Genomic DNA, 20,196 nt, shown 5'->3' on the forward strand with positions numbered 1-20,196 from the left:
TGAAACACATGACCATACCATAGCACCACCGCTTCCAAATTTTACTGTTGGTACTACACACACTGGCAGATGACGTTCACCAGGCATTCTCGATACCCACAACCTGCCATCAGATCGCCACATTGTGTACCATGATTTGTCACTCCACACAATGTTTCTCCACTGTTCAATTGCCCAATGTTTATGCTCCTTACACCAAGTGAGGCATTTACCAGTGTGATGTGTGGGCTTATGAGCAGCCGCTCAACGATGAAATTCAAGTTTTCTCACTTCCTTCCTAACTGTCATAGTACTTGCAGTGGATCCTGATGCAGTTTGGAATTAGTGTGTAGTGGTCTGAGTAAATGTCTGCCTATTACACATTATGACCCTTTTCAACTGTCAGCAGTCTCTGTCAGTCAATAGACGAGGTCAGCCTGTACACTTTTGTGATGTACATGTCCCTTCACGTTTCCACTTCACTATCACATTGGAAACAGTGGACATAGGGATGTTTAGGAGTGTGGAAATCTCACAAACAGACATATGACACAAGTGACACCCAATCACCTGATCACGTTTGAAGTCCGTGGGTTCTGCGAAGTGCCCCATTCTGCTCTCTCATGATGCCTAATAGCTACTGAGGTTGCTGATATGGAGTACCTGGAAGTAAGTGGCAGCACAATGCACCTAATATGAAAAATGTATGTTTTTTGGGGTGTCCGGGTACTTTTGATCACATAATGTATGAAGAGTAAGAAGTGCTTGGAAATAAATATATTAACAGTATTCAGGAAACCATGTATTTGTAATTTTATCATTTGTGAATCAGTGACAAATTGAGAAGAATATATTATCATGTTATGTACAAAGAATTGTAACAATTGCTGTTTTTGTACATATGCAGTGAATCATTCTATGTTGAGTAAAGTATTGTTATTATTATTATTGTTATTTTATTATTACTGACTGTTTCGCTGCAGAATACTTTATAATCCTTAAGTAGTTCTTGCCTTGCTCTCTGTGACAGCATCTTATTTTCACATGTGATTACTGAACTGAAAAGGTGGCCATTTCCTTTGGAGATAGATCTTCTACAGACATGGAAAGATAATGTACCCAGGTGCAGAGGTTCTCACAAAGAAAATATATTTGAAGAGTGGTTTAGCAAAGTGTAAAGTTGTTTAACTGCAGTTGAAAATATTTTTCAAAAGAAATATTAAGTAAATGGACCAGTGCTGCAAAACTTACCTTTATATATCACTATCTACATAATGTTGGTGTGTGCTAGACTCTATGCATCTGACATTGTATACCAATCTTAACTCACAATAATTATTCCAAAATTTTCAAATTCATAAATATAAAAATGTTGATTTACTAAATTTGTGTTATAGGTTGTGGTAGAACTTATCAAGAAAATTCAGCTACATTTTCAACTCCAGGTTTCCATCCAACTGCAGCAGCTTCTGTAACACCAGAACATTGTGAGTGGAGAATAACAGCAACACATGGTGAACGAATCATTCTTAACATTACAAGTATAGACATGTATCCCAATGAAAATTGCTGTTCTGATTACATAGAGATAAGAGATGGTTATTGGCAAAAATCACCTCTTATAGGTAAACAAGTTTTATTGTCTTCATTATTATGTTGGTTTAGATTATTTAGACTGTCTAAAATACTGGCATCAATGTTTTACATATTTTGCTAAAGAAGAAATGAAAATATTGTAATTCGTCATTTATTGCTCTTTATATACTATTTTCAGTACATGTTTATACGTTTAATGAGAATCTCCTTAATTTTATGGACATTATGGTTGCATGCTGTACTTCTGGAACTTCTGAAAATTATTCTTATAATATTTAATTTTTACCAGCTACTGCTATCTGTAAACATTTTACATAATGTGCTACTTTAAGTTACTCAGTACCTTATTTGCCAAAGTAGATCACTTTGCATCATTTTTGTTTTTAGATAAAAGTGTCATTCACTCTCATACAGCAGTGCAAAATTAAACACAAAAACCTCTGAAGGCATGACTTAGACTCACTATATTTGCAAGGAACACTGTCAGAGAGCAATAAAGGCTATGGTGAAAGTTCTGTGCTGAAGATAAAGTAAGGATGACATACTGAGTGTGGACATGCTGAAATTTTAACATCTGTATTTGACTTGTTGAAAGACTAGTCTGTTATTTTAGGCATCGTACCAGATTAAAGACATGCTGGAATGGTGCCAGTGAATATAATGAAAGAATTTAACAGAAGTTTAGTGATGCTGAGTTATGAGTCTCTGAGAGGTGTCACAGTCCTTCCAAGGATTTTCCACCCTACTTGGCATCTGCTATGTATCAGTAATGGGGCCAATGATCCAAAGATCAGCTTACTGTCTCCAAATGACAGTAACATATGTGGCCTGCTGCAACAGATAAGAAATCTTTGCTGATTGAATAGTTACTGCAGCATAAATCAAGACCAGTTTTGTTCCTATAATGTTAGTCAGGACTATAAGGAAATATCTTCTAGTATTTGGGCTATACCCAAGGATACAAGCCACCATATTTGGCCAATAATGTCTCTCACTGAAAATGTAAATTTACCTTCAAGCGCCATTGCAGTAAACATTCATCACAGGGGTTTGCTGGACTGCACAGTTCTCACAAAATCTATTTGTAATAGTGACATTAGTCCTCTTGTAATATACGTGAACATAGAAGCAAACAAACAGTTTAGAAATTTTACTGTTTGCATGTTCCTGCAGTTTCCCCAGTTTCACTGCCCTCCCTCCCCATTGACCAAAACAATGATAATTACCAGTTCTTGTAAATTGCATTTATAGTATCTATCACCCCTGACAACAATGAGTAAAATCATGTTGGACAGCTCGCTGATCACCACATATACCTATTACACCAGCACTCACTACTTTAGTCAGTCCAATCATATACACAAATTAGTTCAAAATGAAATAATATATAGGGTAGTTGTAATTTAAAGTTTTGCTACTTGAGAGGCCACATTAAAAATGAGTGATTTTACGACAATGAAATTTCGTGGAAACATTTTTAAAGACATGTGGAAGAGAAATAACAAATAAACCATTGATAGAAACACATTTTAATTTCCAAATGAGAAGGTAACATGTATTAATTGCACACCAAATTTACATCCCAGGTTACAAAGTTTACTCAATGTCATGACCACCTGTAACCATGATATCCTGGAACTGCACTAGAGATAGCTGTACTGCTGCCTGAACATCTCAGGTTGAATGTTTAGGTGTTATGACACTGGTGCACTGCTTGATGATTGTACATCGTGTCTGGCACTTTCAACCATGGCAACAGTACCTTCTTTAACTAGCCATTGAACTCTCCCAGGAGAAATTTTCAAATTTCCAATTAATTCGAACTTCCAAATCCATATCACATTAAATGCACTGATACTCACGAAGAGCAGCAGCACTATTGCCATTGTTTTCATGAACCAGCTTTATAAGTACAGCCCTGCTCACCTTTTCCAGATCCACACTGAATTCCTCCAACTGTAATGCATATTTATGCTTCCATTTCAACTCTAAGTTGCCAAACCAACACCAGCATTGAATCACAAGTCATGACACCAACAGTACTAACAACACGCATCCTGCAACACACATTCCAATAAAGTTTTGTACCCATACAATTAATAGTTTTGCATCTACATTGGCTTAAATACTGAAAGTTTAATTATAATCACCCTGTAATTTCTAGAAGGAATACGGAAATAGATTCAGGATTATCTAGTGTGGTTTGGAATAGGTTATTTGTATGTACCTTACCTGTATATAATGATATGTGTATTCCTACACAAAATGGTGAAGTAAGAAATAAATTATCAGCTAAGAAAGAATCATTAATTCAACTTTGTAGTAACTAGGTTATGAAGTAGATAAGTTTTTCAACAATTCATGTTACTCACATCCCTTTAACAGTAGTGGAAGTACAGTGAGCAGTGGACAATCTGCTTTTACTAAATTTCTAGTTGCAAATAAATGAAATTGAAATATTCTGCAAGGCCTGTTATTACAGTTTAATGAGTCTATTTTTTGACTCTGATCACCACTTTTATTAAAGTAATGAATATATGCAGATCATAGTGATTGGAGAACACTGCATGTGTGGCTCATCTCTACAAATCATCTGCAAATACCTAGTTGCTCTCTAAGCACCATGATCTGAAGATGCTCATTTTTTGAATGAATCCAGTCACCAGTATAAGTGAGGGGAAAATTTAGTAGTTTTGGGTTTCTGTGCATGATAGAATGTCAAGCATTTATAAAACTGAAGTAATAACATTGGTTTCTTATGATTATTCTTTTTGCTCACATTAAAAGAACCAACTGTTTCTAAAGAAATTTCTATTGCAGGGAGATACTGTCCAGACAATCCACCCACAAATGCAATACTTTCAACAGGAAGCAGAATGCTAATAACTTATGTATCATCAAACCCACAAGGCCGCCACAAAGGTTTTCAAGCTAAGTATGAAGGTTGGTGCTGCACTGAAGTATGATGTAACTATCACATATATTGTATGTGTCATCTAAAACTATACATCTGCTCACCTTTGAAGAGCATACTGACATTTTATGACAAACTGATATCTCTATTTGGAGCCAGCTTTTTCATATAGTTTTAATTGCTCAAGACTCACTTGTACATATAGTTATTATATCAGTATTATTAAACTGCATAAAAACTACATTTTTAAGCAACATGCAACTTTTAGTGTACCTTATCTTATTTCCCATTTCTGAAGATTTCTAAAAAATGTCACCAGAAACCATATTCAAAGCAGTATGCAATTATAACTACAAAGTTTACCACCATCAGTTTGTTGTATATCAAATATCTGCAGTGAACTTGGAATGTTAAATGTGTATAAAATTCTGAGCTTCTAACAATATCCACCAGGGAAGCCAGTGACTGGCAAAGAGGTGACCAGATGTTGCAAATGAAAAAATGAAGTATGCACTGCTACAGGAGATTGCATGCATTATCTGCAGCATTGTTGTTCTGATCATGATGTGCAGCATGGAATGTACACCTCTATAGTCTCCTGCTATTCAGTGTCCACTTCAACACATTGCTAAAAGAGCAGCTTGTATCTTTGGTAATGTTGTTGGTGCACATTCTGATTTTCATGGCCTCTTTGATTACTTTGTCCCAGTAATTTGAAGTTGATGCTAGCCTCTACAGTTGATCAAGCAAGATCTTCAGTTAATTCATAGTGCTGTGTTTTGCCATAGCTGATTTTTTCAGAGTTATGTACTTGATGTGCTACTGGCATTTGCTGCTCCACCGAGAAATAGTTGGAAGAATCTGTCCAGTGTAACTTCATTAAACTTCCTGGCAGATTAAAACTGTGTGCCCGACCGAGACTCGAACTTGGGACCTTTGCCTTTTGCGGGCAAGTGCTCTACCATCTGAGCTACCAAAGCACGACTCACGCCTGGTCCCCACAGCTTTACTTCTGCCAGTATCTCATCTCCTACCTTCCAAACTTCACAGAAGCTCTCCTGCGAACCTTGCAGAACTAGCACTCCTGAAAGAAAGGATACTGCAGAGACATGGCTTAGCCACAGCCTGGGGGATGTTTCCAGAATGAGATTTTCACTCTGCAGTGAAGTGTGTGCTGATATGAAACTTCCTGGCAGATTAAAACTGTGTGCCTGGCCAAGACTCAGATTCGGGACCTTTGTCTTTCGCGGGCAAGTGCTCTACCGTCTGAGCTACTGAAGCATGACTCATGCCCGGTCCCCACAGCTTTACTTCTGCCAGTATCTCGTCTCCTACCTTCCAAACTGCAAGGTTCGCAGGAGAGCTTCTGTAAGGTTTGGAAGGTAGGAGACGAGATACTGGCAGAAGCAAAGCTGTGGGGACCGGGCGTTAGTTGTGCTTCGGTAGCTCAGATGGTAGAGCACTTGCCCACGAAAGGCAAACATCCCGAGTTCGAGTCTCGGTCGGGCACACAGTTTTAATCTGCCAGGAAGTTTCATATCAGCGCTCACTCCGCTGCAGAGTGAAAATCTCATTCTGGTAACTTTATTACTTTAACACATAGTATGAGGTGGGCCAAATAAAAGTGACCTGGATAACAGAGTTCCAGGGTGCACAGAAACACAGTGGAGGAAAGTAAATACAGTAATAACCTGACTATATCAGACATCAAAAGTGGCCACAATTCATGTCTTGGCACTTTTGGGCCCCAGTCAACAAGTTGCTGAAGGGAGATCAAAGCAGGAATGGCTGGAATTGCTGCCATCTCATTCAAAATGCTTTGCTGCAGTTCTTGAAGACTGTGAGGGTTATTTTGATGCATTTTAAACTCAAGGGCTCCTCACACAAAGTAATCACACACTGACAGATCAGGGGACCTGGGTGGCCAGCTAGAGTCCCCCTCTGCCCCCTCCCAGACTGACCTCTGCTAATAACTTTGTCAGGTGCAAATACCGTACCCTGTATTATAAATATGTGAGACTCTGAATCAATAACTATTCTAAAATAGGCTTTCCACATTGATATTGGTTTAAAATTTATTTTTTCGCCATCAGGGTGTGCCATTCAACCAATCATTACAGGTCCAAATATGTAGCACTTTGTTCTAAATGTAGGTGGCAGGACAATCACTAGAAATGTAATCCCTGCATAGTACAGTACAATTTCACAACTGCTACCACTATGTGAGCAGACAACATGGAGTGTGATCATCAAGGATAGTGCTGTATAATATGGTTTTTGTGGAAGGAGGGTGTAAACAGAGTGGATATTGGAAGGCAATTGGTGGCAGTGTGTGGAAAGTGTGCACTATCATGAAAAGTACTCTTACAATATGACAACACTCATCCCTGTATGAGTGGGGAAACTTGGTTGCCATCCTTCTCCCTTCTGGTGCTGTGAAGAAATGTCTGTGAGGACATTATTTTGCTGGTTTATAGGAACTGCAAGGAGCTGTCCAGCAGTAGGTGCAACAGACTCTAGAAAAGTGGTTGAAGGGGAGCCTACAGAAGTTAAGGAGGCCAATTCAGGAGAATACAGTGAATTTGGTAGTACTTGGAACCCCATTTCAGCAATGAAAGCCATGGTTTTCCAACTCATGTGGGCATGAGTATTGTCATTTTGCAAGAGCACTTTTCACGATGATGCACACTCTCCACAAACTGCCATCAAATGCCTGTGAATATCTGCACTGTTTACACCCTCTGTATACCAAAACTACATAGTCCACTGCTGTTCTTGATAATCCAATTCCATGTTGTCCACTCATGTAATGAAAGCAGTTGGAAAACTGGCTGGTATTGCTCATTTGTAATGGTTGTCCTGCCTTGTACTGTTAGACCAAAGTACCTGGAACAGCAATGACGAGTAAAATGGTGCACCATGAATGATGCTAAAAATTAAAGTATAAATAAATATGGAAAGCATCTGATACATAGATTTCAGCATCACTCTGATTTTTTAAATGACTGAAAAAATTGCTTGTACTGTATAGCCTGTTTAATATCAATCCAAATGTAATCAATGTTGTTCCACAGAACAGAGAGTCATGGTGTACTGATCTTTTTTTTCATTTATCAGACATCTGTCTGCATTTTCCATACAGTGCTGACTTGTTTTCATGTGTTCATCAAGCCATTTGACCTGAACACAGATGTTAGATCATCTATTACTGAGATGATTCACATCTTAAATGCTTGTAGCTCCCTGTGTACTGTCATTATGATCAGAACAATGATGTTACAGATAACTAGCATTGTTAGCAAAGATATAATCAGTAGTAGGAGGGGCAACACTATGACATTTAATCTGTGAAATTCTGTTGCTTCTTTGCCTGCCACTTGTATTCGATGTGGGTATTAAGAAAACTGCAGAATTTTATATAGATTTAACACTATATGTTCACCCAAAACATTTTATACTATAGTGCAATCAGTTTCCCTGACATGAGTGTGTTGTCTCTACCACTGAATTCTTGTCCTTTTTTCTTGTTTCTCTTTCTCTCAGACCCTGAACCCACCGCATCCCCCATTCCATCTTAAACAAATGCTCCCTCTATAAAGTCTGTGGCTTATGTAGAAGGTAGCAGACTGGGTAGTTTGATGTCAATGTACTATAACTGTATGCTATGAAGAAGAATAATAATACAAGTTTGAAAGCTGAGCCATAATGCTTCACATTTACTGTCCAGTATTTATGTGTCCATTAAGTTGTCATCTTTACTGGATGTAAATATTGTGGCAACCAGGAAGGGCCTCTGTCTTCTAATTCTCAGTGATTTGCTGAGTGCAGGTCTAAAGGCTTCAGATTCATCTCATAGACATATAAAGTGTCTTTTCTAACATTTGATCCTTATTTCTATGTTTCATTCAAACAATATTTGATGGTACGTCTAGGCAATTTTTTCAAATTATAAACGTTTGTTGTATGATCTCTCTGCTCGTTGATGACAAATAAATGGGTAAATCAGTTTTATCCAGATGGTGCTTGAACAAACTGGTTTTACTAATCATTCAATGAACAAAGATTTAAGTGCTTCTTTATAGACCACAAGTGCATTTTCCTTTTCTGCTGCCTACTGACTACATACACTTTTATATAAACTGTTATTCTTTCACTCTGACCTCTGTCTTACTCTGTTTCCAGCTGTATGCGGGGGACAAATTGAAATCAGGGGGACAGGTGGCCATTTAGAATCTCCTAACTATCCAGAAGATTATCAACCTAATAAAGAATGTGTATGGAGAATTACTGCTCAACAAGATTATCAGGTGGCACTCAAGTTCCAGTCTTTTGAGGTGAGGTACAGTGTAGTTCTACAAGTTTGATATTAATTTCTAATGCTGAATACCAGCTCAAAATGATACAATGTCATTCAGAATTTAGAAAATACCTCCAAAAATTCTGTAATATTAGAGAAATATTATGTTGATAAAGTAGTTATCTTACATCTTTTAATGTCATTAAATCTTAATGACATTGATTAATCTAAAATCCACACAAAAATGTAGCCTGCAAGAGATATTTTTTTGTCAAAATTGTTAGTGTTTTTGGAGAATGTCTGGTGGAACACATAAGTGAGTTGTTTTACATAAGCACAAGCACTAAGAATGTCTAATAAGATTAAACCTGTCATAGTTTCAACACATAGCAACATTATTATTTAATAAATGAGATTACATTGTGGTGATAAAAGTCATGGGGCAGTGGTAGCCACATATACATATAGTGGTAACATCTCATATACAAGGTGCAAAAGGGCACCAGATCGGATTTGTACTCGGGTGATTCATGTGAAAGAGTTTCTGATGTGATTATGGCTGCATGGCAGTAATTGACAGATGTTGAATGCAGAATGGTAGTTGGAGCTAGACACATGGGAAATTCCATTTCGGAAATCATTAAGAAATGCAATATTCTGAGATCCACAGTGTCAAGAGTGTGCCGAGAACACCTAACTTCAGTGACCAATGGCCTTCACTTATTGATCGAAAGCAGTGGCATGTGTGTAGAGTTGTCAGTGCTAACAGACAATCAACACTGCATGAAACAGCTGCAGAAATCAATGTGGGATGTATGACAAACATATCCATTTGGACAGTGTGGAAAAATTTTCTGTTAATGATGTACAGACAACTGATGTGAGTGTCTTTACTAACACCACAATATTGCTGCACCACTTCTCCTGACCTCATGATCATGCAGTTGGACCCTATATGACTGGAAAACTATTGTGTGATCAGATGAGTCCTAAATTCAGTTGGTAAGAGCTGATGGTAGGGTTCAAGTGTGGTGCAGACCCCAGGCCATGGGCCCAGGTTGTCAGCAAGGCACTGTGGAAGCTGGTAGTGGCTCTGTAATGGTGTGGCCTGTGTTTAGTGGAATGGACTGTGTCCTCTGGTCTGACTGAACCAATCATTGAAGGGAAAGGGTTATGTCTGGCAACTTGGAGACCATTTGCAGCCATTCAAGTACTTCATGTTCCCAAATAATGATATGCCATGTTACCAGGTCACAGTGGTTTGGTTTGATGAATATTCTGGTGAGTTCAAGCAAACAATTTGGTCACCAAGATTGCCAGACATGAATCCCATTGAACATTTATGGGACACAATCAAGAGATCAATTCATGCACAAAATTCTGCATTGGCAAGAATGTTTCCATTTTATGGACAGCTACAGAGGCAACACGGCTAAACATTTCTGCAGGGATCTTCCCATGACTTGTTGAGTCCATTCTATGTGGAGCTGCTGCACTACACCTGACAAAAGAATGTAAAGAATATATGACACAATATTAGGGGGTATCCCATGGCTCTTGCCATCTCAGTATATTGTTCTGTTAAAATTATAGATTTCACTGAAGAATATGCTTATAATTTGTTTATTTATTGTTCCGTGGGACCACATTAAGGAGAAGTCTCCATGGTCATGGAACGAGTCAATACATGAAATTACAACACGATTGTAGAAACAGACAAAATGAAATATAAGAAACATATTCAGTTGTAGATTGTAGAAACAGATAAAATGAATTATAAGAAACATATTCAGGTGACACGTCGTTAGTTTAAATAAAGAAAATCAAGAATGTAACACTGGAATTTGCTTAATTTTTTAGCTCTTCCAGGAGCTCCGCGACAGAGTAGAAGGAGTGAGCCATGAGGAAACTCTTCAGTTTAGACTTAAAAGCGTTTGGGCTACTGCTAAGATTTTTGAGTTCTTGTGGTAGCTTATTGAAAATGGATGCAGCAGAATACTGCACTCCTTTCTGCACAAGAGTCAAGGAAGTGCATTCCACATGCAGATTTGATTTGTGCCTAGTATTAACTGAGTGAAAGCTGCAAACTCTTGGGAATAAGCTAATATTGCTAACAACAAACGACATTAAAGAAAATATATACTGTGAGGGCAATGTCAAAATTCCCAGACTATTGAATAGGGGTCGACAAGAGGTTTTCGAACTTACACCACACATAGCTCGAACAGCCCGTTTTTGAGCCAAAAATACCCTTTTCGAATCAGAAGAATTACCCCAAAAAATAATACCATATGACATAAGCATATGAAAATATGCGAAGTAGACTACTTTTCGTGTTGAACTGTCACTTATCTCAGATACTGTTCAAATGGTAAATAAAGCGGCATTTAGTTTCTGAACAAGAGCCTGAACATGGGCTTTCCACAACAGCTTACTATCTATCCATATGCCTAGGAACTTGATCTGTTCCGTCTCGCTTATAACATGCCCATTCTGTCTGATTAAAATATCAGTTCTTGTTGAATTGTGAGTTAGAAACTGTAAAAACTGAGTCTTACTGTGATTTAGCATCAAATTATTTTCCAAAAGCCACGAACTTATTTCATGAACTACATTATTTGATAATGTTTCAATATTACACACAAGATCCTTCACTACCAAGCTGGTGTCATCAGCAAACAGAAATATTTTTGAACCACCTGTAATACTAGAAGACATATCATTTATATAAATAAGAAACAGCAGTGGCCCCAGCACTGATCCTTGGGGAACGCCCCAATTAACAGTGCCCCATTGGGACTGAACACCATTACCACTCTCAATATTGTGGAGAATTACCTTCTGCTTTCTGTTCTTAAAGTAAGAGGCGAACCAATTGTAAGCTACTCCCCTTACTTCATAATGTTCCAACTTCTGCAGTAATATTTTGTGGTCAACACAGTCAAAAGCCTTCGTTAAATCAAAGAAAACACCTAACATTCGCAATCTTCTATTTAATCCATCCAAAACCTCACAGAGAAAAGAGACTATAGCATTTTTAGTTGTTAAGCCGTTTCTAAAACCAAACTGTACATTTGACAGCAAATTATGTGAATTTAAATGCTGCAGTAACCTTACATATACAACCCTCTCGATAACTTTAGCAAACACCGATGGCATAGAAATAGGTCTATAATTATCAACATTATCCCTGTAGGAAACCGACCACTCCTAAAGGAAAAGTTACAGATATGGCTAAGTACTGGGCTAACATACATGGAACAATACTTCAGTATTCTGCTAGATACCCCATCATATCCATGAGAGTTCTTGGTCTTTAGTGATTTAATTATTAACTCAATCTCCCTCTTGTCAGTATCATGGAGGAGCATTTCAGGTAACAGTCTCGGAACACTTTTTTCTACAAGCGCTATATGATTCCCTGTTGGGACTAGGTTTCTATTTAGTTCACCTGCTATATTCAGAAAGTGATCATTAAATACTGTACATATATGCGACTTATCAGTAACACGGACATTCCCACTACGCACTGATTCAATATCCTCGACCTGTCTCTGCAGACCAGCCACTTCCTTTACGACTGACCACATGGTTTTAATTTTATCCTGGGACTTTGCTATTCTATCTGCATACCACATACTTTTTGCCTTCCTAATAACTTTTTGAAGCACCTTACAATACTGTTTGTAATGGGCTATTGCATTTAGATTGTGACTGTTTCTAACGTTTTGATATAATTGCCACTTTGTTCTACAAGATATTCTTATACCTTTAGTCAGCCACCCAGGCTGCCTGTTTGTGCTAGTACCCTGTTTTGAATGTTCTAATGGAAAGCAAGTTTCAAAGAGCACGAGAAAAGTCTTGAGGAAAGCATTATATTTATTGTCTACTGTATCAGCACTATAAACATCTTGCCACTATTGTTCCTTGATAAGGTTTACAAAAGTCTCTACAGCAACTGAATCAGCTTTCCTAAAAAGTTGGTAACTATATTTAACATGTGTTGCAGCACAAAAATCTTTTAGACTTAAAATTTGTGCATCATGATCTGAAAGGCCATTCACCATTTTGCTAACAGAATGCCCTTCTAGTAATGACGAATGAAGAAAAATATTGTCTATGGTTGTTCTACTGTTCCCTTGCACTCTCGCTGGAAAGAATACGGTTTGCATAAGATTATGTGAATTAAGGAGGTCTACCAGCATCCTTTTCCTTGCACAATCACTTATACAATTTATATTGAAGTCACCACATATAACTAACTTTTTGTATTTCCTATAAAGTGATCGAAGAACCTCCTCTAGCTTTAGCAAAAATGTTGTGAAATTGGAGTCTGGGGATCTATAAATAACAACAGTAAGAAGTTTAGCTCCTCTAAATTTAACCACACCTGCACAACATTCAAACACCTTTTCAGTGCAGTACTTTGAAACATCAATTGACTCAAGTGGGATACCGTTTTTCACATACATGGCTACTCCTCCACACCGCAAAGAGCTCCTAGAAAAGCTGCCAGCCAACCTGTATCCTGGTAAAGGAAGCTTCTGAATTATCTCCTTATTTAAGAAGTGTTCAGATATACTAATAATTTCTGAGTCAACATCTATAAGCAGTTCACTAACTTTATCTCTAATGCCTTGTATGTTTTGATGAAATATACTACTTGCCTCATTAATCGGATACCTAAGCTTTGTCAAAAGTGGTTTCTTTGTTAGAGAGACTTCCCTTAAGTAGGAATACCTGTCAGCTGACTTCAATCTAAAAAAAGTACAGCTCTAACACCCACAACTACCGGAATTTTCCCATGAGTGATCCCACCACCCCCACCTATGCTGTCACCTATAAGCTTTGCCAACCTCCCCTTTCCATACCTGTTGAGGTGCAGGCCATGCCTAGTGAAACCTGTCCTGCTGATAGACTCCACCGACACCACTGAAATGTGACTCATGCCTTCTGTCATTAGCGCACCCCCAAGTCTCATGTTATTACACCTGATGGCTGTATTAAGATGAGGCCGATCGTGACGCTGAAACAGTTCCACGAAATGCACATTCGTGTTGCCAGTCTGAGTGGCTATCTTTTCCAGGTCACCATCTATGTCATACTGCCCATCCCTATCAATACTATTACCAGCCCCACCCACAATCACTACCTGATCCTCTTTTGTAAAATCCCTACATAACCCCCCTATGTTAAAAGTCACCTGAGCCAATCCTGCATTAGGCTTCACAATGCTGGTGACCTGATACTCACTCCCCAAAACTTCCTGCAACTGCTGGCCTACACCTCCACCATCAGAACTACCTAACAGCAGAACCTTCTTCTTTCTCTTAGACTTTGCAACTGTCCTAGCCACCATAACTGCTGAGGTCTGCTGCATACTTCCTACATCTACAGCTACTAGAGATTCCTCTCCACTAGACTCTGACAGTTGGTCATATCTATTACAAACACCAACAGTAAAACTATCTGAAAATCTCCTTCTCCTAGCAGATCTCTTGCCAACAGCCAGCTCCCATTCCCCAACCCCCTTCTCCCTCCTCATCCTATCTAGCTCCTCCTGTGCATTTTTCAACTGCACCTGAAGGGCACAGATCTTACGCTCCTGCTCCTCTATCAACTTACTCTTGCTACAAAACCTGCAGTTCCAGGAGAGGATCTCACCAGAATGCCCACTGGCCTCCCCACTGCATTCCCCCCAGTGAAAATACTTCGAACAAGTCTCACACTGCAATCCACTACTCACGAACCTATAGGAAAGCCCACACTTCTCACTCATGGTAAAATTTTACAGTTATTGAAACAAGAAAACAACTTTATGTAAGTTCCGCTACTACAATAAGAAGATGTTAAAAACTGACTACAATAATCACAAATTTGCTCTACAAGGAAAGTAACTACTATTATTGACAGTATTAATCAACAACAAATGAGAATATAACAAAATACTAACACAGAAAGAAAATCAAACGTCTAATGGCAGTAACGAAACTGAAAGCAGTTCGCAAAAATTTCTTCTGAAGTTATTCCACCGGAAAACACCAAGAACACCGGTTGAAGACTACTAAAGTTCCTAAATAAACTACTATACACAAACAATTAATTAGTACTTAGCTTTCAATGCGCCGCTACAGCTGCAATTGGTCAGCGCGGAATGTAAACACGGGTAAGAGGTTAAGTTGCTCAATACGAAACACTCACAAATATCAGGTTACAACACAAGAAAGGCAGAGGTGACTGAAGAAATCACTAATAAGTCACTTATATAGTAAATATTATCACAAAAACCGTTATAATATATATCTGCAACCTAAAAATAGATGAAAACTTAGAGAGCGATCTCACATGCAGTCACGCGCTTATGACATCTGTTACCTAGTCCAGGCCCTATGGACGCTCATGATTTTGACACGTGGTCACAATTGTAATCTGCCTGGACAATGTATTAAAGAGAACTATTTATGTAATTTTTGTGAATTATGGTTTATTTGTCTCATAATGTTCATAATCTAAATCATTTGATTCAGGTACAGGAGGCATGTCAGAATTGTATATGTGACCTTAAATTATTTTGATATAGGACACACATTCTGTAGCAGTAAGCAATTCTTTAATATTATATTATATATGATGCAGTCACATTAGTGGTGTGGCTACTGCCTATATTCAGCATCACTGTGCAACAACCACTCACAGACGTTAAGTGGCAGCACTAGCAGTGGAGGGTATAAGAACCAAGTCTGGGGCACACAAAAGTGCAGTGCTTGTCATAACCAAGAAACAGAGACATTTATGTGATCTCCAAAAGGGCATGATCATTGGCTTTCAGGTTAAGGGTGGAATCATTTTGAAATTGGATAAGTTTGTGAATTGTTTACCATGGTTACAGTGTACAATACATGGAAAAATGGCACTATCGAAAACCGGTTGGAAGGCAACTGTGTTGCACCATAGGCCAGAGGTGACAGGGGTGAATGATGGCTGCAGAGATGTGTACTAGCAAATAGATGTGCAACTATTAAGTTACTGACCACTGAGATGAACTAAGGGGTTACCATTAGTGTCTCCTCAATGACTGTTTAGTGAACATTGCACAGTATGAGACTTCACAGCAGGCACCTGCTTCATGCACCCATGCTGAATGCTGTTCATCAGCAACAAAGGCTGAAATTTGCATGCCATTATTGAAACTGGATGTCCACTGAGTGGTGACAGGTGTACTTTTATGAAGAATCACATTAAAAGCTCCAGTAGCGTGAAACATGTGAAAGCAAACGCCCTGCATCAATCATCAGAAGGCCCCAGGCCAGAGGAGAGAGGATTTTGGTCTGAATGTTTTTGTGACATTCCCTGGCTAGTCTCATCATTCTGGAAGGCACAAGGGATCAACACAAGTATGCTTCTATCCTTGTGGGACATGTCTATCCCTACATGCAGTTGGTTTTTCCTTGCCACAGTGGCATCTATGACCAGGACAATGCATGTCACACACCTTCCAGTGTACATGCATGGTTCAAAGGGCACCAGGATAACTTTACCATGCTTCCATGGTCACCAAACTCCCTGGATTTAAACCCAATCAAGAATCTGTGGGACCACCTTGATGGGTCTGTTCAGATTGTATGAAGTTTACTTTAAAGTCAAAGCATTTCACTAAATCAGTGAATTTTGATGCTTCATTGCTTTCATCAGTGATGTTAACATTAAAGCCAGCAGCTGTTACTGCAATTTTCCTTTTTTCTTTACCGAGTTTTTCAAGTAGGCAATGAAATTTCACCAGAAAAACTTAAATTGTAGCTTTCTCTGTTACTCCATAAATAGAAACTACTACAACATTCAGGTCCCTCAACTCAATTCAGCAGCTTCCAAATATACACTCTTCATTCAAATGATTAATATCATTTATTATTTTATGTTATAATGAATAAGTATGCAAGAGCCTTCATGTTATTTCTCTTGTCTACAAAAGCTGTTGTCTAATTTGAAATTTTAAATTTCATTAAGACTTTAATATTGTCAAATACAAGCCAATGTTCATTGAGGCAAATAACTTTGATATTTCTACATGCAGATAGAGTAATGTGTAATTTGTTTATTTTATGATGTTTGTTTGAAAAGCCAGCGCTTAGACAATTTATATTCAAGTGCATTATGTAGGGACATTCTTCCCTATTTGTGGTCTCAAGTATACTCTTTCTTTGGTACCATTTTGGTCTTACCATGGTCATTACCAAACATTGTTTCTCATCTACATTGTTTCTCATGAGTTTCCCCTATTTTTCAGAATCTTAAATATATCAACAAACATTTTACTAAGATTTTTAGATCCTAACCTATTTAATGAAGACCATCTTTACCCAGACATTTATTGCTGAAGAACTTATTTATATTTAGAAACCTAGCTCCAAGAGAATCGCACTTTTCATTGAAATCACAGTTCATTTTTTCATTGAAATCACAGTTCATTTTTCATTGAAATCACAGTTCATTTTCTCTATATATCAATCACTGACAGATTTTCCATAGATAATACCATTCACCATGATCTAGACATTTTGCAGAGGTTACTGCCATACTGAATTAAATTTCTTGTTTCACTTACAGCTTCTTCTTCAGTGTTGCTTCTAAGAGAATTTCTACCTATATGAATGAAGACGTCTTTGTAATTCTTCTGAGATGCCCCTGCTGAACCATCCTATGGGCTATATATGTTGTGAAAGTGTTTCTACAACTGATGGGTCTTCATTCCTGGATGAACGTCTGTTGCGGAATTTGGCACTACCACATTTTTCATTATGAAGATGATATTCAATATGTCATCAAGCTCTCACAGCTCTCCTTATTTTCACTCATTAATGTCTTATGACATCATATACTGGGACATTCTTCATTGCGAAGAAAGTGGTAGTGCAATGCATTAAAGTGTGTAATGATAATTATATGCAATGACTACTCCAGAACATCATGTAGGTGACTCTCTATACAGTTAGGCATACTGTTAACAGTCTTAGATTATGTTTGTTCCCATATGAAGTTTGTTGTCAGCAGTTTATCACAGTTTGAAAAGAACTGTGGTATTCATAAGTATAATACTTGGAGGAGAAATGATTTACACTACCCATCACTCTGTGCCAGTAAGCTGCAGAAATCTTTCATCACTAGCCCATTGATGTAAAGAATCTCATAGCTAATAAAATTAAGTTCAAATGTGAACAGAAATTATATATGCTTGGCAACTTCTGTGAGTCCATAAAATCTAACAGATAACCAAATTTGCTTGAAACACCAACAGCTGAAAATCCTAGACAGAACACCAGCAATGCAAAAAGGATAGATATTTATTCACAACATAGGGAAGGCACTGGGTGACAGACAGGAACATTGAGTAAAGAGTGCTAGATATTTTTTAGCTTTTGAACTAAATCCTTCACCAGACATAGACAAAACATACACATATATACATATTTATAACTCACATGCACATGGCCACTGTCCTCTCCAGGTGCTAAGACCAACTGCAACTGTGAGAAAAGTGAGCAGAAATCTCAGCTGTAGTGGATATTGAGGATACAGATGAGATGTGAGGTGGGGAAGGAGAGGCACAGCAGAGTAAGGATGGGAGAAGATGCTAGTGCTGCCTGTAGGAGCATATAGGGACATCACAGAAACAAGATAATGGGGTGCTAGGTGTAGTATCAGATGGCTGTGCAGGGGGAAGGAGGAAATCAGACAAGGGGAAAGAACTATGCAGGTGTGCTGGCAGGCTGAAAGCATGTGGTGGGTAGGAGAGGGAGTAGGGTAGAAGATGCAAGAAGGTGGAGGACCAAGATTAGGATGAGATGTGAGGTGGGGAAGGAGAGGCACAGCAGAGTAAGGATGGGAGAAGATGCTAGTGCTGCCTGTAGGAGCATATAGGGACATCACAGAAACAAGATAATGGGGTGCTAGGTGTAGTATCAGATGGCTGTGCAGGGGGAAGGAGGAAATCAGACAAGGGGAAAGAACTATGCAGGTGTGCTGGCAGGCTGAAAGCATGTGGTGGGTAGGAGAGGGAGTAGGGTAGAAGATGCAAGAAGGTGGAGGACCAAGATTAGTGAAGGCTGAGCCCTTGGGGGTTATGGGAATGAGTGACATATTGTAAGGAGAGTTCCCACCTGTAAATTCAGAAAATTTGGAGTTGTTGGGAATAATTCAGATGACACAGGCTGTGTAGCAGTCACTGAAGTCAGACACATTGTGTTAGGTGGCATGCTCAGCAAATGGGTGGTTGTAAGCTCTCACCCCATAATTTTAAGAGAGCTTATTCATTTTCTTAATGGTTGGCTATCACACTATCAGGTGAGAGACTTACTTCAGTCATGACTGCATAACTACAAAATTAACAGTAAGATCTGGTAAGGTTCTTCTGAAATAAAAGATGATGTGCTTTAACTTGATTTATCCATCTTCAAACAATGGAAAACATGCCTGACTGTATCACACTCATTCCTCTGATGATGCTGCCAAGTTTTAAAGGTCATTCATTCAAGAAAAAAAATCAACAATTCAGCATTCCTATTTCAATGAACCCCCATTAACCATGGACCTTGCCATTGGTGGGGAGGCTTGCGTGCCTCAATGATACAGATAGCCACACTGTAGGTGCAACCACAACGGAGGGGTATCTGTTGAGAGGCGAGACAAATGTGTGATTCCTGAAGAGGGGCAGCAGCCTTTTCAGTAGTTGCAGGGGCAATAGCCTGGATGATTGACTGATCTGGCCTTGTAACACTAACCAAAACGGCCTTGCTGTGCTGGTACTGCGAACGGCTGAAAGCAAGAGGAAACTACAGCCGTAATTTTTCCTGAGGGCATGTGGCCTTACTGTATGGTTAAATGATGATGGCATCCTCTTCGGTAAAATATTCTGGAGGTAAAATAGTCCCCCATTCAGTTCTCCAGGCGGGGACTACTCAGGACGACGTTGTTATCAGGAGAAAGAAAACTGGCACTCTACAGATCGGAGCATGGAATGTCAGATCCATTAATGGGGCAGGTAGGTTAGAATGTTTAAAAAGGGAAATGGATAGGTTAAAGTTAGATATAGTGGGAATTAGTGAAGTTCGGTGCCAGGAGGAACAAGACTTCTGGTCAGGTGACTACAGGGTTATAAACACAAAATCAAATAGGGGTAATGCAGGAGTAGGTTTAATAATGAATAGGAAAATAGGAAAGCAGGTAAGCTACTACAAACAGCATAGTGAATGCATTATTGTGGCCGAGATAGATATGAAGCCCATACCTACCACAGTAGTACAAGTTTATATCCCAACTAGTTCTGCAGATGACGAAGAGATTGATGAAATGTATGATGAGATAAAAGAAATTATTCAGATAGTGAAGGGAGACTAAAATTTAATAGTCATGGGTA

At 38.6% G+C, this 20,196-nt stretch overlaps 1 protein-coding gene across 2 annotated transcripts in view; it reads left to right on the forward strand.

Annotated features, from left to right (window-relative positions):
- LOC126470361 (tolloid-like protein 1) overlaps positions 1-20,196 on the forward strand; it is a 595,917-nt gene that overhangs the window by 425,529 nt on the left and 150,192 nt on the right. Inside the window, exons 7-9 of one of the 2 annotated variants that reach the window (XM_050098158.1) lie at positions 1,377-1,604; positions 4,396-4,518; positions 8,672-8,823. In XM_050098158.1, the coding sequence (XP_049954115.1) occupies positions 1,377-1,604; positions 4,396-4,518; positions 8,672-8,823 (503 nt within the window). The remainder of the gene's footprint in view (positions 1-1,376; positions 1,605-4,395; positions 4,519-8,671; positions 8,824-20,196) is intronic. The other variant, XM_050098159.1, reaches the window with a different exon arrangement.

This window comes from Schistocerca serialis, chromosome 3 (genome assembly GCF_023864345.2).
Source record: "Schistocerca serialis cubense isolate TAMUIC-IGC-003099 chromosome 3, iqSchSeri2.2, whole genome shotgun sequence".
NCBI lineage: Eukaryota > Metazoa > Arthropoda > Insecta > Orthoptera > Acrididae > Schistocerca > Schistocerca serialis.